The following is a 25,303-nucleotide window of genomic DNA, read 5'->3' as shown; positions in this document are numbered from 1 at the left end:
TTCCAATAAATCTATTTTCTCAAGCTGTCATCTTGGGTAGAGTGCCATGGCGTTTTCATAAATAAGTGATTTTCTTTTTGATGTTTGACTAGAATATTACCTCTTTGATTTTTCTTTCTAGTGTGTGAGCAAGAAGTCATTAACTCCACCCCAGAATTGTCTACTTGTGAAAATTTTCAAAAGCCTGCTGTGAAGGATGATCTGTGTGATCCTACTGTTGCAACTGGTTTTATTTCTAAGCAGTCTCCACGTAGTCCACGGCTTTCAGATTTTGGACTTGAGCGGTACATGATATCCCAAGTTCTACCAAACCCCCCACAGGCAATGAACAACCAAAAAGAAGAATCCAAAATTACAACTCCAGCCACCAAACAATCACCAGTACTAAAAACTCCAAAATGTGCACTAAAGTTGGATGATTTTGAGTGTGTAACTCCTAAATTAGAACACTTTGGTATCTCCGAGTATACCATATGTTTAAATGAAGATTATACAATGGGACTTAAACAAATGAATAAGAAAAGGTAAGCAGCATTTTTTTTTTTTTTCTAAGAAGACGGGTTGGAAAATAGCTTTCTAAAAGCTCATTTTATCTAGCTTTCTAATTTTTTTTTTTTTTTATGAGGCAGTCTCACTACATTGCCCTCGGTGGCGTTCCATGACATCACAGCTCACAGCAACCTCAAACTCTTGGGCTTAAGCTGATTCTCTTGCCTCAGCCTCCCGAGTAGCTGGGACTACAGGTGCCCACCGCCCTCAGTATATCGGGCTGGTGCCCTGCTCACTGACCCACAGGTGCCATCCCTTTTTCATTTTTTTAATTTTTTTTTCCTAGAAGAAATATAATGTTTATAAGATACAATATCTTTCTTCTATAAAGTTTTCAGATACTTTATATTTTCAACCTCCCAGAATCATTATTTCTGTCATTAGAGTGTAAGCTATTGGTTTCCTCAGGTGAGAGGCTATAGGAGTAATAAGGACCTGAGCAAAGATGGTGTTTTCGGGATAGAAAAGAGTGGATAAAATTAAAGAGGTAAAATTACCTCATTGTGATTGGTCTGGTACAGAGACTTAGAAGAAAAGAAGATCTAAAATAAACACCCCAGATTTCCGTTTTGTTACTTAAGATGATGCTAGGGAAAACAAGGTGAGAATACCTGCAGCTTGCGTAGAAAAGTGATGTTTTCACATTGTTGATTTAGAGGTGCACATAGATATTTTTATTATCTCTTAAGCTTAGGTACTTTAATATGAGTTTGAAGCTCAGTGATGAATTCAGTGGTGTACTGAAGAAACTTGAGAATGATTAGGATGGAAATAGTAATTAAGACCATAAGAGAATGAAAATTCCACTCATTTCATCCCTTCAAATCGGAAAGAAAAAAATCCACAACAACAACAAAAATACCACTTATCAAAGTAGCCAAGCACTATCTAAAGATAAATCCTTGGCTGGGTACTCATACCTATAATCCTAGTACTCTGAAGGCCAAGGCAGGAGGATGGCTTGAGGTCAGGAGTTTGAGACCAGCCTGAGCCAGAGCAAGACCCTCTCTCTACTAAAAATAGTACATAAATAAATAGCCAGGAGTGGTGGTGCATGCCTGTAGTACCAGCTACTCAGGAGGGCTGAGGCAGGATTGTCTGAGCCCAAGAGTTTGAAGTTGCAGTGAACTGTGATGACATCACTGTAGTCCAGCCAGGGAAAAAGAGTGAAACAATAAATAATTAAAAATAAATAAATAAGCCCTCCCTATACCTTATCTCTATTTTATCTCTGACCAGTATATTGAGATAGGAAATAGAAATAAATATTTCTGTGTTGTATTTTTAGGCCAACTTTTCTACCTAGGCAACTCAAGAAAATCACATCAAAAACTTCTAGAAATAATGGAATTTAGAAAAGAGGCTGATATAAGATATAGTTTATATATAGTTGTGTAAATATTTAAAAAGTATTAATAACTAGTTGGTAATTATAGTGAAAAAATCCATTCAAATTAGCAACAAAAATGTAAATTACCCACAGCAGGCATAGGTTAAAGTCCTATGTGATAAAACCCATGGAACATTTCTGAGCTATATGCAGGAGAAATTAAGATGAAGGAGGTGGTGACGCCTGTGGCCCAAGGAGTAGGGCACTGGCCCCATATACCAGAGGTGGCAGGTTCAAACCTGGCCCTGGCCAAAAAAAAAAAAAAGATGAAGAAGGACATATTCCAGGGGCGGTGCCTGTGGCTTGGTGGGTGGGGTGCCGGCCCCATATGCCAAGGGTGGCGAGTTTGAACCCTGCCCCCACCAAACTGTAACAAAAAATAGCTGGGCATTGTGGTGGGCACCTGTGGTCCCAGCTGCTCAGGAGGCTGAGGCAGTAGAATCGCCTAAGCCCAGGAGTTGGAGTTTGCTATGAGCTGTGTGACGCTACTACTGAGGGCAATGAAGTGAGACTCTGTCTCTAAAAAAAAAAAAAAAAGGACGCAATGGGCAGCGCTTGTGGCTCAAAGGAGTAGGGCGCTGGCCCCACATACCAGAGGTGGCAGGTTCAAACCCAACCCTGACCAAAAAAAAAACTGCAAAAAAAAAGAAAGGACATATTCCAGAATAGAATGACTGAGTATTACTAAGATGTTTAGCCATAGCAAATTAACTTATAGGTATCATACAATTACAGATCTTCCTGGGCTGTGGGAGAGGCCGCCCCCCATGGCTGCTTCGACTTGTGGGCTCCTTCATTCTCTTTGTAACGATCACTATTCTTTCTTCTGTGGGGTTTTTGGTGAGGGTTGTTTGTTTTTATATGACGTTAGCCAAGAAGATAGAACTGGGGTTCCATTAGAGAGGGCAGGGTTGGCAGCGGGTGGGGAAGCCTATGTCAGAGGAAGCAGCCTATGTCAGCCTGCTCAAACTCTCGCTCCTGTACAATTCCTAGGTAGCACAGCTGGAAATGAGGGCCTTGTTCTCCCTCTCCCAAGACAGGCCTGTGTCTCCCATCTCCCTCGCAAGATAGGCCTCGGGTTAAGCAGGTTATACCCATGCTGGCAATACTTGAAACACATTTATTCATGCTGAGTATTTTGCACAATTTCATAGACCTCTTTTCTACGTATCTTTTTTTTCCCACCACCACTTCCTTCTACACAGCCTTTTTTAAATGGAAGACAAAGGTGGCCATATTGCTCTAGTGAGTACCAGGTGAAGGGTTGTCAGAAAGCTGATTAGTTTTGTTAAGTTTATTACAAAAGACATTGTGGCTGCGAATGAGTGTGTGTGTGTGTGTGTGCGCGCGCATGTACAAATGTGGCTGGCTCCCACATCCTCTGGGCTGCCTCCCGCCAACCTGCCCTTAGGTGTCAGGAGCAGCCTAGCCCCTTCTGCTTATCTTTCCTTCCTTCATTGATTTTAGACAACCTTTGGCTGGGGACTTCACCACCCAACTCCCCCATTCCACCCCTGCCTCCCTGCCCACAGGTTAGGCTTCCAGCTGGGACCTGCCTAGACAGGCTGAGGTGGGGCATGGTGGGTGGGGATGGCTTTGGGGAGTGGCTGCCATCCTATCCTGTAAACCACATCTCCTTCTCTGAGCTCTGAATATGGGACCCAGTGCTAGAGACTGATGACAAGGTGTTTCTTCCAAATGGGAGCCTCCATCCACAGAAAAAGAATGAAGGAGCAGGGGGGACCAAGGGACAAGTGAAAATTTCTGGGCCAGGGCGGTGCCTGTGGCTCAAAGGAGTAGGGCGCCGGCCCCATATGCCAGAGGTGGCGGTTCAAACCCAGCCCCGGCCAAAAACTGCAAAAAACAAAAACAAACAAATAAATTCTGGGCCAGAAACTCGGAAGATGTCCCATCACTGCTGGGAGCTATAATTTCTCATCAAAATAGATAATTTTCCCTCTGTCCACCGTGGTCCTTGAACTGGACTGAAACCCTTGGAGAATGATATAGGAAGACCCTAGATCATGCCCTTCCTCACTCCACAGGCCAGTGGTCAGACAGCTGGGAATGGCAGCCACAGAGGGTTCCCTCTCAGAGCAACAGCTTTGCTCCAGCTTCAGCGCCCTGAGCCATTGTAGTGGTGTGGGAGTTGGGGAGGAAGCTGGCCACAGAAGGGGGCTCTCACCTGCCATTTATTTAAGTTAGTATTTTTTGTTCCTGCTGGTAATAAAACTTGTTTTTAAGAGTTAAAAATAAGGGTGGCACCTGTGGCTCAGTCCAAGGCGCCGGCCCCATATACCAAGGGTGGCGGGTTCAAACCCGGCCCCGGCCAAACTGCAACCAAAAAATAGCCGGGCATTGTGGCAGGCGCCTGTAGTCCCAGCTACTCGGGAGGCTGAGGCAAGAGAATCACTTAAGCCCAGGAGTTGGAGGTTGCTGTGAGCTGTGTGAGGCCACAGCACTCTACCGAGGGCCATAAAGTGAGACTGTCTCTACAAAAAAAAAAAAAGTTAAAAATAAATAATAGGTTTGGCACCTATAGCTCCGTGGCTAAGGGCGCCAGCCACATTCACCAGAGCTGGCAGGTTCAAATCCAGCCCAGGCCTGCCAAACAATGACAACTGTCACCAAAAAATAGCCGGGCATTGTGGCGGACACCTGTAGTCCCAGCTACTCGGGAGGCTGAGGCAAGAGAATTGCTTAAGCCCAAGAGTTGGAGGTTGCTGTGAACTGTGATGCCACAGCACTCTACCAAGGGTGACAAAGGGAGACTGTCTCAAAAAAGAAAAAGTTAAGAATAAATAAAATAACCTAATGCTTCAGTCTGTCCGTATAAAGCTGGTACAGAATAGCCTAGAAACAGACTCTAATGTATATTTAAAGGATTTTTGGTTAGGGGGGTGGTTTATTTGTTTGAAACAGAGTCACCCCAGACTAGAGTGCCATGGCATCAGCCTAGTTCACAGTAACCTCAAACTCCTGGATTCCAGTGATCCTCTTGCATAAGCCTCCTGAGTAGCTGGAACTACAGGCACCTACCATGCACCCAGCTACTTCTTCTATCTTTATTTTTTTTATTTTCGAGACAGAGCCTCAAGCTGTCACGCTGGGTAGAGTGCGATGGGCATCACAGCTCACAGCAACCTCTAACTCCTGGGCTTAAGTGATTCTCCTGCCTTTGCCTCCCAAGTAGCTGGGATTACAGGCGCCTGCCACAATGCCCGGCTATTTTTTGGTTGCAGCCGTCATTGTTGTTTGGTGGGCCCTGGCTGGATTCAAACCTGCCAGCTTATGTGTATGTGGCTGGCGCCTTAGGCGCTTAGCCACAGGCGCCAACCCCAATTTTTTCTATTTTTAGTAGAGATTGGTCTCATTCTTTTTTTTTTTTTTTTTTTTTAGAGACCGAGTCTCACTTTATTGCCCACAGTAGAGTGCAGTGGCATCACAGCTCGCAGCAACCTCCACCTCTTGGGCTTAGGCAATTCTCTTGCCTCAGCCTCCCAAGTAGCTGGGACTACAGGCGCCCACCACAACTCCTGGCTATGTTTTTGTTGTAGTTTGGCCAGGGCTGGGTTTGAACCCACCACCCTTGGTATATAGGACCTGTACCCTACTCACTGAGCTACTGGTGCCGCTCAAGACCGGTCTCATTCTTGTTTGGGCTGGTCTCAAACTCCGGAGCTCAAGGAATCCTCCCCCCAGGCCTCCCAGAGTGCTAGGATTACAGGCATGAGTCACTGCTCTCAGCTCAAAACAGTGAAATTATGACACGAACTAGAAGCCAGATATAATAAAGAGTATGGATGGATTTAATAATGTATACAAATTTGCCTGATTACATACAAAATTTTAAATATTTGAACATGACCAAGCAGGAAAAGTTTTTGTAACATGATAAAAAAAATACATGTGAAGGTCAGGCACAGTGGCTCACACCTGTAATCCTAGTACTCTGGGAGTCCAAGGCAGGTGGATTGCTTGAGCTCACAAGTTCGAGACCAGCCTGAGCAAAAGTGAGGCCCCATCTCTACTAAAAATAGAAAAACTGAGGCAAGAGGATCACTTGAGCCCCAGAGTTGGAGGTTACTAGGAGCTGTGATGCTATGGCACTCTACCCAGGGTGACAAAGTGACACTGTCTCAAAAAATATATATATACGTGCATACACATCACATATATACATATTTTTAAAACTCATGTTACGAGTATGGCTGAGCACCTCCAAGCCTGCGGGGATAGCGGTGTGGTCTGTGGCAGGCCCGCCATCTCAGGCAAAAAAACCCCAAAACAACCCATGTTACATCAATCAGAGAAAGCAAAACAACCAATTTAGAAAATGAGCAAAAGCATGAATTAACAAAATAACACAAACAATTAACATATAAACGAGTTAAACTTTGCATATAATCAAAGACATTTAAATTGAAAAATGGCATAACATTTTTCACCTATCCAGATACATTTATTTCCAAATTTTTGGGTTTTTTTTGGCCAGGGCCGGGTTTGAACCTGCCACCTCCGGCATATGGGGCCAACGCCCTATTTCCAAGTTTTGTTTTGTTTTTTTTTTTGTAGAGACAGAGTCTCACTGTACCGCCCTCTGGTAGAGTGCCGTGGCGTCACACGGCTCACAGCAACCTTCTAACTCTTGGGCTTACGTGATTCTCTTGCCTCAGCCTCCCAAGCAGCTGGGACTACAGGCGCCCACCACAACGCCTGGCTATTTTTTGGTTGCAGTTTGGCCGGGGCTGGGTTTGAACCCGCCACCCTCGGCATATGGGGCTGGCGCCCTACTCACTGAGCCACAGGCGCCGCCCTCTATTTCCAAGTTTTAATTCGGCTTGTTAAGGGAGATAATATTTAAAAAGATAAGTTGCGATGTTGATGAAGACATAAGTAAAACACTTGTAATACTGGTGAGTATTGCTAAATTTAAGGGAAAATTGGTAGTGTATATAAAAGCCTTTATGGAATTTTACTTAAAGGAATGAATTCAAAGAAAATCAGTGTTACATATAAAACTCTGATTTCACATATACTTTGAAAGTTCAAAAATAGAAATTATGCTAAGGAATACATAGATAAGTAGTTAAAAGCACCAAGCAAATCTAGGAAGAGATTAGCCTCTTTTGGGCAGAGAGGAGTATCTAGCTGGAAAGATTCCGTAGAGAACTACACTAGATACTAGTTTTCTAGTAACCTCAAGCTCCTAGCCTCAAGCAGTCCTCTCTACTTGGCCTCCAAAAGTTCTGTGATTTCAGGTGTGGGCTACAACACCACAGTATTTACTTTTGAACTAATGAGTTGAACTTAATGACTTTCCTTTAGACACTACTACCCTGTTTCCCCAAAAATAAGACCTACTTACAGGAAAGATAAGACGTCCCCTGAAAATAAGACCTAGCGCATCTTTGGGAGCACACCTTAAAATAAGACACTGTCTTATTTTCGGGGAAACGGTAGTATTCTCTTTCTTAAGCTAGAAAGTGGTTACGTAGGTGTTTTTTTTAATTTACACTTTGTATATACATTCATTTGTATATGGGTCATATGCACAGTTTGTAAAAATGTTTATACCAAATGTTAAGGACATCATGGTTCATTATGTTTTAATTCAAAACTAAATTTCGCTCACATCTATAGCTCAGTAGCTAGGGCACCAGCCACGTACACTGAAGCTCTCCATTTTGAACCCAGGTAGAGCCTGCCAAACATCAATGACAACTGCAACCAAAAAAAAGACAGCCAGGCATTGTGGCGGGTGCCTGTAGTCCCAGCTACTTGGGAGGCTGAGGCAACAGAATCACTTAAGCCCAAGAGTTCGAGGTTGCTGTGAGCTGTGACGCTACGGCACTCTACTGAGGGTGACATAATGAGACTCAAAAAAAAAAAAAAAAAGGCTCTGTGCCTGTAGCTCAAGCGGCTAAGGCGCCAGCCACATACACCTGAGCTGGTGGGTTCAAATTCAGCCTGGGCCTGCCAAACAACAATGACGCTGCAACCAAAAAAAAAAAAATAGCCAGGTGTTGTGGTGGGCGCCTGTAGTCCCAGCTACTTGGGAGGCAGAGGCAGGAGAATTGCTTGAGCCCAGGAGTTGGAGGTTGCTGTGATGCCAAGACACTCTACCCAGGGCCACAGCTTGAGGCTCTGTCTCAAAAAAAAAAAAAAAAAAACACTAGAAATTTATTATTAAAAATCAATCCTGAACCATGTTTTATTTCTTTTTTATTTTTTTGGGACAGTCTCACTTTGTCGCCCTCAGTAGAGTGCCATAGCATCATATCTCACAGATATGATTTACTACTTTTAGAGTTGGAGTCTTGCTCTGGCTCAGGCTGGTCTTGAACTCCTGAGCTCAGCCTTGGCTCCCCAGAGCACTAGGATTATAGGCATGAGCCGCCATGCTTGGCTGAACCATCTTTTAGGATTCAGTGATCCTTCTCTGTATAATAATATTCCAGATGTCTGCATAATTGGCTAGGACAATGAAAATAAGATAGGATCAGTTTTTTTTTCATTTAAAAAAATGACAAGTTCTGGCTCGGCTCCTGTAGCTCAGTGAGTATGGAGGGCTCCAGCACATACCCTGAGGCTGGCAAGTTCAAGCCTGGCCCAGGCCTGCTAAACAATAATGACAACTGAAACCAAAAAAAAAATAGTCAGACATTATGGTGGGCCCCTGTGGTTTCAGCTGCTTGGAAGGCTGAGGCAAGAGAATCGCTTAAGCCCAAGAGTTTGAAGTTACTGTGAGCTGTGACGCTACGGCACTCTACTAAGAGTGACATAGTGAGACTCTGTCTCAAAAAGAAAAATGACAAGTTCTTTTTTTTTAGAGACAGAGTCTCACTTTATCTCCCTCAGTAGAGTGCCATGGCATTACAGCTCACAGCAACCTCCGATTCCTGGGCTTAGGCAATTCTCTTGCCTCAGCCTCCAGAGTAGCTGGGACTACAGGTGCTGGTCATAATGCCCAGCTATTTTATGTTGCAGTTTGGCTGGGGCTAGGTTCGAACCCGCCACCTTCGGTATATGGGGCGGGTGCCCTACTTACTGAGCCACAGGCACAACCCAAAATGACAAGTTCTTTTTTTTTTTTTTTTTTTTTTGTAGAGACAGAGTCTCACTTTATGGCCCTCGGTAGAGTGCCGTGGCCTCACACAGCTCACAGCAACCTCCAACTCTTGGGCTTAAGCGATTCTCTTGCCTCAGCCTCCCGAGTAGCTGGGACTACAGGCGGCCGCCACAACGCCCGGCTAAAATGACAAGTTCTTAATATGTATCTGTATATTTGTAAAATTCCATGTAAGGATTTTTTTTTTTTTTTTTTTTTTTTGAGACAGAGCCTCAATCTGTCTCCCTGGGCAAAGTGCAGTGGCATCACAGCTCACAGCAACCTCCAATTCCTGGGCTCAAGCAATTTTCTTGCCTCAACCTCCCAGCTGTGACTACAGGCACCCGCCACAACATCTGGCCATTTTTATTTTTTTGGTTGTAGCTGTCGTTTGGCAGGCCCAGACTGGATTCCAACCCGCCAGCTCTGTATGTGGCTGGCACCTTAGCCACTTGAGCTACAGGCGCCAAGCCATGTTAGGATTTTGAAGCAATGAATCATACAGTTCTGCCCAGGCTGGAGGACAGTGGCAAGATCATAGCTCACTGTAACCTCCAGCTTCTGGCCTCAAGCAGTCCTCCCTCCTTGGCATCCAAAAGTTCTGGGATTTTAGGCATGGGCTACAGCACCCTCAGTATTTGCTTTTGAACTAATGAGTTGAACTAAATGACTTTCCTTTAAGAAAGAGGTTTTTAATACACTTCTCTAAATTGAAGACTATCAGCAGAGACTCAGCACCTGTAGCTCAGCTAGGGTACTGGTCACGTACACCTAGGCTAGAGGGTTCGAACCCAGCCCAAGCCTGCCAAACAACAAAGACAACTACAAGATAAAAATAGCCCCGCATTGTGGTGGCACCTGTAGTCCCAGCTACTTGGGAGGCTGAAGCAAGAGAATCACTCAAGCCCAAGAGTTTGAGGTTGCTGTGAGCTGTGATGCCAGGGCACTGTACCCAGGGGGACATAGACTCTGTCTCAAAAAAAAAAAAATGAGTATCAATAGAAAATGGTTCATAGATTGATTATACTTTTTTTTTTTAAATATCCATAAAACAGGACTGAATGTTAGTCTACACTTGATGATATATAGTAAGATTAATTTGTTTTTCTTTTTTATTTTTGAGACAGAGTTTCACTCTGTTGCCCTGGGTAGAGTACTATGGCTTCATCATAGCTCACAAACAACCTTAAACTCTTGGGCTTGAGCAATCATCCTGTCAGCCTCCCGAGTATCTGGGACTACAGGCACTGGCCACAATGCCCGGCTAGGTTTTTTTTCTATTTTTAGTACAGACAGGGTCTTACTCTTGCTCTGGCTGGTCTCAAACTGCTGACCTCAAGCATTCCACTTCTGCCTCCCAGAGCCATGGTGCCCAGCCAAGGTGAATTTCCTTAAGACTAAATTTTTCCCAGAGGTTTAATATTAACTGTTTTTAACCTTATCATTTTGCTATGAATCACACAGTGAGAGGACCATAGAAACAAAATCCATGACCAGTGATAAATTTTTTGCTACTCCTATCCACATTATCCAGCAGTCAGAAAAAAGTGGTAAGTATAAAAATCAAGTTACTTCTCAAGCTATATTATTTCTAAACTATCTTTGTACAAAAATGGTTCTGTCACCTTAGACATTCTTGTAGTTTTCTTCATCTTTTTAATTCATAAACACTGAATTATACTAAATGCTGTTCCATTCAGGTTCAGCATTAATTTTGTCCAAGAAATTATTTTTTCCTAGAATTCCATAAGATAGGTTTTAGAATGTATGATTCTGTCTCCTCATTTTCTTAACTTTTCTTTTATATTTTGTATGAAATGTGCCGCTTTGTGCTTAAGTTAGATCTTTCTTCTAATTTACCCTTTCTCTCTTACCCTGACCATATGTTATTTTAATCAATGAATTGAATTTTTATTATTGTAACTACATTTTCTGATTTTTTTATTTTGTTTTGTTTTTTTTTGAGACAGAGTCTCACTTTGTCGCCCTCGGTAGAGTGCCGTGGCGTCATAGGTCACAGCTCACGTGCCCTGTGATATCAGGTAGTCTCTAGAGCTGTTTCACCCTGGGCCCAGAGAAGGTCCAAAGGTCTTGCCAAGTGCAGAAAAGTTCAAAGGCACACTGCTTGGTTCAGGAGACCTATGCTGAAGGCAGGGTGAGCTCAGAACCCACAGAACTATAGTTATGGACTTAATATTCTTATTTGTAAATGTTTTCCCAAACATTCCTAGCTTGTTTTCATCCTGTTCCCCCGAGCTCTTCTAGGCTTTCAACTTTGTGCATCATGTTCCATTTTTGTTCTCCATGCCTTACTCTGTGCTTGTCTTAAAAGCCTAGGTGTTTAGGTGTATACTCGGAAGTATCAGATTAAGTAGATGTTCATATATCAATATATTTGCTTCAGACTTTTTTTTAATGAAAGAGAATGAATATAAAGCTAAATCCAAAGGCCCACTTAACTAGTCTTCTTCCCTTCCTCTCCAAAAGTAATAAGTTCTCTAAAGTACATTTCTGTTTTAAAATTTTACATGAGTGGCAACATCCAGTTCATATTCTTTTGCCATTCAACGGTTTTACTTTTTATATTTATCTTTGTAAACCCACTTCATCTTTTTTTTTTTTTTTTTTGTAGAGACAGAGTCTCACTGTACCGCCCTCGGGTAGAGTGCCGCGGCGTCACACGGCTCACAGCAACCTCTAACCCTTGGGCTTACGCAATTCTCTTGCCTCAGCCTCCCGAGCAGCTGGGACTACAGGCGCCCGCCACAACACCCGGCTATTTTTTTGTTGCAGTTTGGCCAGGGCTGGGTTTGAACCCGCCACCCTCAGCATATGGGGCCGGCGCCCTACTCACTGAGCCACAGGCGCCGCCCCACTTCATCTTTTTTAATTGAAAAGTAGTATTGTGTAAGTAAGCCATGTTTTATCCACTTCCTTATTAAAAGGTAGTTTTTAGTTTTTAATATTACAAGTAGGTAGTGCTCTAGTGAAATCGTCCTCTTGTGTACATATGTAGAATGTTAGGAATAGAATTTCTAGGTCAAAGGGCACACTTATCTTTACTTATTCTAGAAAATGCTAGGTCGCAAACTACAAGTGACTGCTCTGATTTATATTCTCACCAGCAGCATTTAAATACCTGTTTTATCGTCTTTTTCAGTACTTGATTTTTTTTTTTTTTTTTTCTTTTGAGACAGAGCCTCACTTGGTTATCCTCAGTCCAGAGCAGTGGCATCAAACTCTTGGGCTTAAGCAATTCTTTTGCCTCAGCCTCCCAAGTAGTTGGGACTACAGGCGCCTGCCACAATGTCAGGCTGTTCTTTAGAGACGGGGTCTCGCTCTTGCTCAGGCTTGTCTCGAACCTGTGAGCTCAGGCTATTCACCCACCTTGGTTTCCCAAGTGCTGGGATTACAGGCATGAGCTAGGCACCAGCCTCTTTTTTTTTTTTTTTTTTTCTTGCAGTTTTTGGCCAGGGTCGGGTTTGAACCCGCCACCCCCTGTATATGGGGTCAGCGCCCTACTCCTTTGAGCCATAGGCGCTGTCCCCAGCCCCACCCCACCCCCACTTCTTTGTGAGACAAATGTCAACCCTGGTAGAGTGCCATGGCGTCAGAGCTTACAGCAACCTCAGACCCTCAGACTCCTGGGCTCAAGTGATTCTCTTGCTTCAGCCTCCCCAGTAGCTGGGTTCTCAGGCGCTGGCCACAGTGCCCGGCTACTTTTACAGGGAAGGTCTCGCTCTAGCTCAGGCTGGTCTCAAACTGGTGAGCTCAGGTGATCCACCAGTCTCAGCCTCCCAGAGTGCTAGCATTACAGGCATGAGCCACTGTGTCCAGCTCCAGAACTTGATTTTTTTAGACTTGAAATATTTTACCAATCTGATTGTTTCTAAGATATTTACCTGTTCTCTTTGATGTATTTGTAAGGTTGCTTTGATAGCAGCAAATGTCTGTATATGTAGGTCTCTGTTTTATTCCAGTAGTCAGTTTGTTCCCTTGTTCCTTAATGTTAATACTGTTTTTTGTTTTGGTGTTGCTTTTATTTTTGAGACAGAGTCTCACTTTGTCACCCTCAGTAGAGTACTGTGGCATCATAGCTCACAGCAACCTCCACCTCTTGGATTTAGGCGATTCTCTTGCCTCAGCCTCCCAAGTAGCTGGGACTACAGGCGCCCAGCTGTTGTTTTGTTTGTTTGTTTGTTTTTTGCAGTTTTTGGCCGGGGCTGGGTTTGAACCCACCACCTCTGGCATATGGAGCCGGCGCCCTACTCCTTTGAGCCACAGGCACCACCTCGCCCAGCTGGTTTTTTTTTTTTGTTGCAGTTTGGCCCGGACTGGGTTTGAACCCACCACCCTCGGTATATGGGACTGGTGCCCTACTCACTGAGCCACAGGCATTGCCCTGTTGGTGTTGCTTTTTAAAGAGAGAGATCTGGTTGTGTTGCCCAGGCTGGACTCTATGCAAGCAAAGGCCACACTGTTCTTAACTTTTGTGGCTTTAGAGTAAGTTCTGACATCCGGGAAAGATATCCCTCTTCCTCCTCCTTTTTCTTAAGAAGTTTGGTGATTTTTTTCCATAAACGTCTTACACGGTTATTGTGTTTTTTTGTTTGTTTGCTTTTTTAGAGACAGCCTCACTTTGTCACCCTCAGTGGAGTGCTGTGGCATTGTAGCTCACAGCAACTTCAAACTCTTGGCCTCAGTGATTCTCTTGCCTTAGCCTTACAAGTAGCTGGGACTATAGGCACCCGCCACAACATCCAGCTATTTTTAGAGACAAGGTCTCGCTCTGGCTCAGGCTAGTCTCCAACTTGTGAACTCAGGAAATCCACTTGCCTCGGCCACCCAGAGTGCTAGGATTACAGGCGTGAGCCACTGTGCCCAGCCATCTTACACAGTTTTTAATAGATTTATTTATAGGTGTCTTGTCTTCTTTGTTACTACTATGAAAAATATTTTTCTAATTTCTATTTTTATTTTTCATTATTTTTTACTTTTTGAGACTTCTCACTCCTATTGCCTGTATACAGTATAGTGGTGTCATCACAGTTTTTACCCCAACCTCAAACTTACGGGCTCAAGCAATCCTCCTACCTCCATCTTCTGAGTAGCTGTGACTATAGGCCTAGACCACCAGGCCCAGCTTATTTTTTCTATTTTTGGTAGAGATAGGGTCCTGCTCTTATTCAGGCCAACAACTTATATTTTTCAGAGTTTGTTGCTGTTTTATCCATTATATATTATAATAGAGCTATTTATTATCGTGTAATGCTCGTGTAACTTTGCTGAACTTCTCTTAGTGCTAATGATAATTACATAGGTGAATAGACAACTTTGTTTCTTCCTGTCCAGTTAGACACACATTATAGTTATAATTTTGTTGTTAAAAATAAAGTAGGCCAGCCACAGTGGCTTATGCTTGTAATCCCAGTTCTTTGGGAGACTGAGTTGGGATGATTGCTTGAGGTCAGGAGTTTGAGATCAGCATGGGCAACATAGCAACACACCTTCTCTACAAAAAAATGTTTTTGAATTAGCTGGGCATAGTGGTGCATGCCTATAGTCCTACATACTCAGAAGGGTGAGGCAGGAGGATTGCTTGAGCCTGAGAATTCAAGGTTGCAGTGAGCTGTGATCGTACCACTGTCCTACCTGGGCAACAGAGCAACTCTGTCTCTAAAAAATAAATAAATAAAACACAAAAATTATATTGACAAGGCTTATCACTTAAAAGTTGAGATCTTATTTTAGCTTATATTCACATTGTTATTTTTATGACTATTGTTTGTGTCTTCTAGATGTCGAGTATACAAATTCCCCCTTGGCACCTACATTCTGCACTCCGGGTTTGAAAATTCCTTCTACAAAGAGCAGCACTGCTTTGGTAACTTTCCATAAAAGTTAACGCTCTAATCTTTCTCCTAACAACTCACATGCAGTATTACTTCCAGGCTCAGTCTGTTTTTAAAAATTTAGACTAATGTAGCTTTTAAGAATATGTTTGCAGGGTAATTTGCAGCATAATCAAGAGCTTTTAAAATTTTTTCCATACCTTTTAATCACATCTTAGAATTTATTCTAAGTAAAGACAAATTGGGACAAAAATTTATAACAGGGAAGTTATAGAGGAAGGAATAGCATTATTTGTCAGAACAAAACTTGGGAAACATTGTAAGTATCATGTGATAGAGAAAGTGCAGTATCACATATTTATAAGATCTGGTGTTATTTAACATGTATTTTGGAAAACAGTTGAACATTTAAAAAGAATGTTTTCAAGAAATATTTAATCATATGGAAATGACGTGTGTGTATACACACACATACTTACACATATTTTATTTTAAGGAAAAAGAATATATAGAAGAAACACACCTAGGCTGGGCACAGTGGCTCACACCTGTAATCCTAGCACTTTGGGAGGCCAAGACATGCGGATTGCCTGAGCTCACAGATTGGAGACCAGACTGAGCCAGAGCAAGACCTCATCTCTAAAAATAGCTGGGCGTTGTGGCGGGCACCTGTAGTCCCATCTATTTGGGAGGCTGAGGCAAGAGAATTACTTCAGCCCAAGAGTTTGAGGTTGCTGTGAGCTATGATGCCATGGCACTCTACCAAGGGTGACAAAGTAAGACTCTGTCTCCAAAAAAGAAAAGAAAAAGAAACATACCAAAATGTGGTTATCTGTGGGTGATAGATTTATGGGTGATTTTATGTTTTTCCCCCCAGTGGATAAATTTAAACAGATCAAAACCTTATCCTTCTTTAAAGTCTATAGGAATACTTAAGACCACCAATAGTATATACCAACCAGTACTGTATTAAGGTGTCCAATAGAGTTTCCTGTAATGATAGAAATGTTCTATAATTTGTACTTTCCATGGCTTGGCGCCTGTGGCTCAAGCAGCTAAGGTGCCAGCCACATACACCTGAGCTGGCGGGTTCAAATCCAGCCTGGGCCCACCAAACAACAATGATGGCTGTAACCAAAAAACAGCCAGGCATTGTGGTGGGTGCCTGTAGTCCCAGCTACTTGGGAGGCTTTGGCAGGAGAATCGCTTGAGCCCAGGAGTTGGAGGTTGCTGTGAGCTGTAATGCCATGGCACTCTACCCAGGGCGACAGCTTGAAGCTCTGTCTCAAAAAGAAAAAAAAAAAAATATATATATATATGTAGTTATAGTTATTAAGCACTTAAAATGTGGCTAGTGTAGCTGAGGAACTAATATTTCATGTTTTTAATTTGATTTAATTTAATTAATTTAAAATTCAACATAAATAGCCTCATGTGGCTTGTAACACTATTAATGTATTGGACAGTACAGCTGTAGACAGTATTTTTATTAATTGAAGTTTCAATTTCTGCCTGCTGGCATTTGTTATTTGCAATTAACATTTACATGGGAGATACCCTACTGAAGTAACACTCCCATCCTCTCTATTAACTTTGACTGTTGAGAGATGGGGTGACTTATCTAGTTGGTCGATCTACATGGATGAACTGCTCATTCAGCTTACCTCAGATCTGTTCTCTCCCTCTGGAGTGAGCCTGCCTACTGAAGGCAACCCTTTCAATGTTGCATGCTATAACTCTCATCTGGTCCAGCTTAGTGCTGCTGAAACAGGGTAGGTGAGTCCACCCAAATCTGGGGCTCAGCCACACACCCATTCAGCTCTGCCACAGTCTTGTTAATAATGAAGGTTAATAATGAACTCACCTTCATTATTAACCTTACCTGTGGCTCAGTCGGTAAGGTGCCGGCCCCATACACCGAGCGTGGCAGGTTCAAACCTGGCCACGGCCAAACTGCAACAAAAAAATAGCCGGGTGTTGTGGCGGGCGCCTGTATTCCCAGCTACTTGGGAGCTGAGGCAAGAGAATCGCTTAAGCCCAGTTGAAGGTTGCTGTGAGCTGTGTGATGCCATGGCACTCTACCTAGGGCCATAAAGTGAAACTCCGTCTCTACAAAAAAACAAAAATAAATAAATAAAATAATGAAGGTGGTATTTTGTCCTCCTTATTCCCTTTCTTTTTCTGAATTTTGTTTAGAACTTGGTTTGGGGGGAAGAAGAAGTCATTTGGGGGCCTACTTAGAGACCACAACAAAACTAACAAATGACTAACAATTTTATTTACTACATTATTTTGTACTACCATGATTTAATGATTTATTTTTATCAATAGGGATCCACAAATTATCCATTATCAAAAACAAATAGTTCATCAAAAGATCTGAAAGTTAAAGATTGTACTTCGTTAATATTAAACTCCGACAAGTGCTTTGAGAATTTTGCAGATCCATCTTCTCCTGCAATTTCTTCTTATGAGAATCTGCTCAGAACACCTACACCTCCAGAAGTAACTAACATTCCAGAAGATATTCTCCAGGTTATTTTTCCAGGCTATTTTATTTTTTCTATTCTTTTCAATGTTAGATATTTGTATTAAATATCTGAAACTTCTTATATACTGTCTTATTTGTCATTAGGCTAATGTGATAGTTTTACTATTGAGAAAAATCTAAATTCTGGGTTTGTTAAGCCCTTCTACGACCACCTGGCTGAGGCTTCTCTGAGCTGAGCACAAGCCAGGGACTTTGTGTTTTTAGTGATAGTACCTTCATGGGCCTTTTTCTCTTTACCTTTAATTCCATGTTCTAAAATGCATTCTAATATTTTCCAGTACTTGTTCAATTGTGGCTTCCATGTTGATCATGGTTCCATTGTAAGTATTGCTGGCAAAGTCAGAAAGACTTTTACCCTACAGTTCTCTGGAGCAGGGTATAATGAATAACTTATATCAGTGTTTCTTGAACTTTAAACTTGGACCTCAATTTAAGAAACACCATTTGGGCTCGGCACCCATGCTCAGTGGTTACAGTGCCGGCCACATACACTGGGGCTGGTGGGTTCAAACCCAGCCTGGGCCTGCTAAACAATGACAACTACAACAAAAAATAACTGGGCATTGTGGCAGCACCTGTAGTCCCAGCTACTTGGGAGGCTGAGGCAAGAGAATCGCTGAAGCCCAAGAGTTTGAGGTTGCTGTGAGCTGTGACAGCACTGCACTCTACTGAGGGTGACATAGTGAGACTTTGTCTCAAAAAAACAAAAAAACCCACCATTTGGTTTACACTAGAATACAGTCTTGTACCACATAACAATATTTCTGATTTGGTGATAACATGACATAAAGTCTGACAATTGCATTTGAGAACTCATCCTAGAAAAATTGATACATACTTCATTGCTGAATATACTAGGATTACCTTCGAAGTACTGCCATTGACAAGTTATTTGCCAGCTCTAGCACCTAGTCCACCCTTCAAAGCAATTTTGGAACTCTTTCTAAAATGACCATCAGAGCTGTCATTGTACAAGGTCTGACAATTAAATTTGCATGTGCTTATGTTGGCAGCACTGTACAAACAACTCAAGCTTCATAACCTTGGTATATCAGTGTCTCACAGCTATGTTCCATGTTGACGTGTGGCAATGTCTTACTGAGTACCATTCATTATTGTTGTTGCATGTTTTTGTGTGCCATATGACAATAGCTCTGATGGACATTCCAGGAAAAGTTCCAAAACTGCTTTGAAGGGTAAACTAGGTGCTGAGGTAGGTGCATAGCTTCCCAAGGGGATTACTTCAAAGGTGACCTTAGTGATTTTCTATAGTGAGATGTGTAGTACTTTTTTCAGGATGAGTTCACAAACTTAATTGTCACCCCTTGTATGCATGTATATTATGGTAGTCTCACAGTATTATAATACTGTATTTTTACTGTACCTTTTAAATGTGCAGATACAAAGATACTTACTATTGTGTTACAGTTGCTCATAGTATTTAGCACAGTAACGTGCTGTGCAGCTCTGTGGCCTAGAAGCCATAGGCTATAGCATGTAGCCCAGGTGTGCAGTAGGCCACACCACTGAGGTTTATGTAACTGCACTTGATAACATCTGCCCAATGATAAATCATCTAATAGCACATTTCTCAGAGTGTATCCCTGTTGCATATTTTTGTGTGCCATATGACACTGTATCTGATATGATGGTGTATGCATAACATCCATTACCATTAGTCTACTACAGGTTTATAACAACTGCTAACTTTAAATAACTAATGTGATTTTTTTTAAGTCTCCCTCCATTTCTTTTTTTTCTTTTTTCTTCCTTTTTTGTTTTTTTTAAGAAACAGAATCTTGCTCTGTTGCCCAGGCTAGAGTGTAGTGGCATGATCATAGCTCACTATAGCCTCCAACTCTTGACATATACACCCCCCCCCTTAATAGAAGTTATAATATTTGGCAATTATTACTTAAATATGTGGAATTCTTAGTAACCATTCTAGAAATCTTCCTGGCTTATGGAGTGCCATGAGAAGGATAAACTCAAACTTGGGAAAATACCCAAATGCCATTTGAACTGACCCTTCCTAGGATATCCACAAAGTATTCATTATCCATCTTTCTGTCTTTTTCTTCAGAGATATGTTATACTGGGCAAGGAAAAAAGGAAGCCTTCAGTCTTTATAGGAGTTATATAGAAGTTTCTACTTCCTCATGGCTAATTCTTCTGTCCTTATTTCTATGTGAAAGAAGGAAAACCTCATATTTAATATGTCACTTCTTTTTTTTTGAGACAGTCTCACTACATTGCCCTCAGTAGAGTGCTGTGGCATCACAGCTTACAGCAACCTTAAACTCTTGGGTTTAAGTAATTCTTTTGCTTCAGCCTCCCAAATAGCTGGAACTATAGGCACCTGCCACAATGCCTGGCTATTTTTTGTTGTTGTTGTTGTTGTAGTTGTCATTGTTGTTTAGCAGGCCCAGGCCAGCTGGAACCCACTAGCCTCGGTGTATGTGCTAGAGCCCTGCTCACTGAGCTACAGTCACCGAGCCTAAAAATATTCTTAGTAGCTCAGTGGTTAGGTTCGAACCTGGCACTGGCCTGCTAAACAACAATGACAACTGCAACAAAAAAAATAGCCAGGCATTGTGGCGGGTGCCTTGTAGTCCCAGCTACGTGGGAGGCTGAGGCAAGAGAATTGCTTTAGCCTAAGAGTTTGAGGTTGTTGTGAGCTGTGATGCCACAGCACTCTATCAAGGGCGACATAGTGAGACTCTGTCTCAAAAAAAAAAAATTCTTAGTGTTGGCCAGGCTCAGAGGCTCACACTTATAATCCTAGCACTCTGGAAGCCGTGGTGGAAGGATCACTTGAGCTCAGGAGTTCAAGTCTACCCTGAGTAAGAGCAAGAACCCTCTCTCCAGTAAAAGTAGAAAAAACTTGCCAGGCATCGTGGTGAGCACCCCATTGCTCCAGAGGCTGAAGCAAGAGGATTGCTTGATCCCAGGAGTGTCAGGTTGCTTTGAGTCAGGCTGATGCCACTGCACTCTACCCAGGGTGACAGAGTGAGACTCCATCTCAAAAACAAAACAAAAAAAAATGTTGTGTTTATTTATAACCCATATTTTGAAATTCTCCATGTTTTTTTTTAACATAATACCTTCCAAATTTAGGTTATGTTGTTCATATAACTTGATAAAAAGAAATTTGCCTTTTTTAGATTTTATCAAAATACAACTCAAACCTAGCTACTCCAGTAGCAATTAAAGCAGTGCCACCCAGCAAAAGGGTCCTTAAACGTGATGGAGAGAACATCCAAGATACTGACAACAAAGAAAACTGGTGAGTATGTGACCATTGTAAAGAAATCCATGTGTTGAGGAAGACATTTAAACATTAACATTTGAATGGTCGTAAAAATTTTGTTTTTAATTGACATTTGCCAGTTTAGGTTAATAGCCTCTCTATCTTTTGATATAGAACTTGTAACCCCTGAATCACAGACTCCCAGATTATCATGTTCAATGATACCAGTATTGACTCTCAGCAATTTTTTTTGTTTTGTTTTGTTTTGTTTTGTTTTTGAGACAGAGCCTCAAGCTGTTGTCCTGGGTAATAGAGTGCTGTAGCATCACCGCTCACAGCAACCTCCAACTCCTGGGCCCAAGTGATTCTCTTGCCTCAGCCTCCCAAGTAGCTGGGACTACAGGTGCCCTCCACAATGCCTGGCCATTTTTTTTTTTTGGTTGTAGTTTCATTGCTGTTTGGCAGGCCCAAGCTGGATTCTAACCCGCCAGCTCTGGTATATGTGGCTGGCACCTTAGCCGCTTGAGCTACAGGCACCAAGCTGACTCTCAGCAATTTTATAAGTATAAAATATATAGTCACAGTTGTCATGTTATTTTGATGATGGCTTTTAGTTATACCTCATTGATATTTTTTATTTGTATCTGTTCCAGAATCAGTGGATTCATCCATTACAGAAACTGAACAGAATGAGATGAAAACAGATCTGGACTGACTTTGTTATTCACGTTTCCCTACCTCTGTCTCCCTTTTTTTTTTTTTTTTGGCCGGGGCTGGGTTTGAACCCGCCATCTCCGGCATATGGGACCGGCGCCCTACCCGCTGAGCCACAGGCGCCGCCCATCTGTCTCCCTTTTTAAGACCAACTCATTTCAAAGTGGAACATGGACTTAGAAGTTATCATATGCATTTGGTTTAACCTCTGTCTTGTTGACATGTGATTTATTCAGTTGGTTTGGCGGGGGGGGGGTTGTTAGTTTCTTGGGTTTTTGATTTGAAAAGGCTTTATTTCTGGTTGTACATGTCATTTTCACCAATGCTTTTAAAAAGCAATATTAACAATTTTACTATAAAGTACAATCAACAGTGTAAGATAAAGTACCCAATTATCCTAATCATAGTTTTCTGTCAGGAATTCGGTTCAGGTGATTTTTTTCTGAAAACAATTCTGGTGACGAAGCTCTTTTAGTTTCAGACACGGAAGATGGACAATTTTCTGAACATAGAAGGCAACATTTGACTTCTGAACAAGCAGAAAGTCCAAGAACAGGGTACAACTGAGGGGCTTCTAGGACTTGAATGTCTGGATTTTTAGAAATCCAGCCTGGACTTTCATTTGCATTTAGCCGTTTTCTGTTTTGTAAACCATTGTTATAAGCATATTGTTTAACTCTTTTTTTAAACATTTAACAGTTCTCTGCCTGACATGTTTTATTTTCTTTCTTGGTAACTCTTCTTCATGGGAGGAAATATGGGCAGGAAAACATTTCCTTGTAGCCGTGACTTGAAATCCACGCGCATCTGAAAGGAATACTTTTTGTGTGGTAAGAGGGATCAATTTATCATTACCAATTTCAGTGCGCTCAAAATCTGAATAAAATGTAGGTAATTTTTTGAAAGCTTCATTTATTCCATGAATTATTGTTTGGTGGAACCCTGTAATTGGAGTTGACTGTGAATGTGAAACAGTCTTGACTACCTTCAAAATTATATCCTGGGTCTGACTGAAAAGGAGGTGAAGAGCACGTTCTTGGATGCCTGGAGTCAGATGCACTTCGCAAGGATCATTTTTGTGAAGGCAGACTGGAGTTTTCAGAAACTGATCTCAGTGAAAAATCAGACTCTGAAGGATGCCTTTCTGCCAAAGATAATCCCCACTGTGACAAAATGTCCTGCGATTTTTTTGTAATTTCTATTGCAATGTCCATGTCTTTAGCAATATCATCAAAGATCTGCAAAAGCATCGTAGTTACCTTCATAACCAGGAGGATAGCTTTGTTATGTTACTATTGATATGTTCATAGGCTTTTCTTTCAATGTATTTGTACTTCTATTTGGACTATTGCAAAGAGTTTCTAAAGGATATGTGAGTTTCATGCAAACTGTAAAACTGTCATCTTGGTTCTTTGGCCACATATAAGAATGTATATTTTTTAATTTGCAAAGATCAAAAACATTGTTGTACTTCCTAGAACTGAAAGTTGTCAACTTTTCATTCATTTCTGAAAGTGAGTTTTCTTGCCACCCATTAAAATATTTGATCTTGAGAGAAGGGGATGGTCACTCTGATGAATTCTAAGTAGAATTTCATCCCTTTGTGATAGAATTCTTACCATCTTCTTAAGAGTAACTATAGTTGGAGGGGTGAGGTGGCTCACGCTTATAATCCTAGCACTCTGGGAGGCCATGGCAGATGGATTACTTGAGGTTATGAGTTCGAGACCAGCCTGAGCAAAAGTGAGACCCTGTCTCTACTAAAAAAAAAATAGAAAAACTGAGGCAAGCAGATCACTTAAGCCCAACAGTTGGGGTTTGCTGTGAGCTATGATGCTATGGCACTCTACCCAGAGCAACAGCTTGAGACTCTGTCTCAAAAAAAAAAAGTCTGGAGTGGGTGCAAGAGAAAATAGGTGATGAAGTAAAAACTACTAGAGACAGTTCTTTTGGCTAGATTTGCTAAAGAAAAAAGAGAAAGAAGCCTAGAGGGGATTGTGCAGTAAAGAGGTGATTTTAAGATGGGCAATAAAGTCTTGAGCATTTCTGATAGCTTACAGTGGCTCTACTTGCTTTGTGATGACCCCCCAAAATTGTCCAAATTTCATCTTTCCCTGACCCTCTCCATTTTCCTCCTATGATTCTAGTTTCTGTTCCTTAGAATTATTGTTTCCAGTTTCTCAAGCTCCAAACATTGGGATCTTTCAAGCATTTTTTCCCACTTTTTTTTTTTTTTTTTTGAGACAGAGTCTGATTTTCTTGCCCTTGGTAGAGTGCTGTGGCGTCACAGCTCACCACAAGCTCCAACTCCTGGCCTTAAGCGACTCTTCCTGCCTCAGCCTCCCAAGCAGCGGGGACTATAGGTGCCCACCACAGTGCCTGGCTATTTTTTTTGTTGTTGTTGTTGCAATTTGGCCAGGGCCGGGCTTGAACTCTCAACCCTCAGTATATGGGGCTGGCACCCTACCCACTGAGCCACAGGTGCCGCCATTTTTTTTTTTTTTTTGAGACACAGTCTCACTTTGTTGCCCCTGGTAGAGTGCTGTGGTGTCTCACAGCTCACAGCAATGTCAAGTGATTCTGGGCTCAAGTGATTCTCTTGCCCCGGCCTCCCAAGTGCTAGGATTACAGGAGTGAGCCACCACGCCCGGCCTCCCCACTATTAAAATAAAATCCAAGATCCTTAACACAGCCCAGCTGGCCCTGCATAGTTTGCCCCTGTTTGCTTCTCCCTCCTGTACCCTGGCCTCTAGCCACACCAATGCCCTTCAGTCTGTTCTGCCTTAGGGCCTCGAACACACTGCTCTATGCCTAGAACAGTGTTTTTCAAACTTTTTTATTTCATGGCACACTTGAGCCTATAGTTAAACTTCTTCAGCACACTTGAATTATGTTGATCAAAAAAAAAGTAAACAAAATATACTTTCTATGCTTTGAACTTAAACAATTTAATCTTTAAAAATCTTCCAGGCACATTTAAGACCCTATCATGGCACACCAGTGGAAAATCACTGGGCTAGAATAATACTTTCTTCCTCTCCCTCCCTACTGGCTCTCCCTCTCATCCCCTATTGCCCGTAAGAGTTTACAGGCCTTCTGGGCACAGTGACAGTCACACCTGTAATCCTAGCACTCTGGGAGGCTGAGGTAGGTGGATTGCCTAAGCTCAGGAGTTCCAGACCAGCCTGAGCAAGAGCAAGGACCCCATCTCCAAAAATAGCTGGGTGGTGTTGTGGATGCCTGTAAGCTGCTCAGGAGGCAAGAGGATTCCTTGAGCCCAAGAGTTTGAGGTTGCTGTGAGCTATGACACCATAGCACTCTACCCAGGGTGACAAAGTGAAACTGTCAGAAAAACAAAACAAAAAAAACTTACAGGCCAGATCCAGGCTCAACCAAGTAGCACCATAATTTCTGACCATTCCAGTCAGCGAAGGACCTAGGACTCCAGCCAGTCCTGGGACCTTGGGGAAGAGCTAGAGAAGAGTGGCACACCCGCTTCCATGAAGGGAGCCCCTGCTCAGCTAAGGCCATGACTGTGTCAGACCAGTGATCCGCCGGGCCTGAAACCAGCTAACTCTACCTTGGATTTTTCTGTTAAATGATCCATAAACTCCCTATGTTTAAACAGCTGGAGTTTTGTCTTATTTCAAACTATCAGAGTCCTGGCTAATAATGCTTCAGATCTCAGATTGAATGCCATTTTATCGAAAAGCTTACCCATCTTCCTAGTTTAACAGAGGTCTTTCCTCTTAGATCTTTTAGCGCCCTATTCTTGTCCTTCATAGCACTTGGTAGAATTTGAAATAAAATATTTGGATGTGCATTTGTTTAATGTTCATCTCCCTTGGACCATAAGCTCAATGAGGGCAAGGGCCTTGTTTGTTTG

General features: G+C 42.2%; 1 protein-coding gene across 1 annotated transcript in view; it reads left to right on the top strand.

Moving 5' to 3' along the window:
• Positions 1-23,848, top strand: part of LOC128566868 (spindle and kinetochore-associated protein 3-like) — a 38,287-nt gene extending 14,439 nt beyond the window's left edge. Inside the window, exons 4-9 of the mRNA XM_053563967.1 lie at positions 122-524; positions 10,515-10,600; positions 14,849-14,934; positions 17,234-17,437; positions 20,618-20,739; positions 21,893-23,848. Coding sequence (XP_053419942.1) covers positions 122-524; positions 10,515-10,600; positions 14,849-14,934; positions 17,234-17,437; positions 20,618-20,739; positions 21,893-21,923 — 932 coding nt within the window. The 3' untranslated portion in view covers positions 21,924-23,848. The remainder of the gene's footprint in view (positions 1-121; positions 525-10,514; positions 10,601-14,848; positions 14,935-17,233; positions 17,438-20,617; positions 20,740-21,892) is intronic.
• The last annotated feature ends 1,455 nt before the right edge of the window (positions 23,849-25,303 follow it).

The sequence above is a fragment of the Nycticebus coucang genome, chromosome 15 (genome assembly GCF_027406575.1).
Source record: "Nycticebus coucang isolate mNycCou1 chromosome 15, mNycCou1.pri, whole genome shotgun sequence".
Classification (NCBI taxonomy): domain Eukaryota; kingdom Metazoa; phylum Chordata; class Mammalia; order Primates; family Lorisidae; genus Nycticebus; species Nycticebus coucang.
The sequence above is the reverse complement of the archived record's forward strand: the minus strand, read 5'-3'. Positions and strand labels throughout refer to the sequence as shown.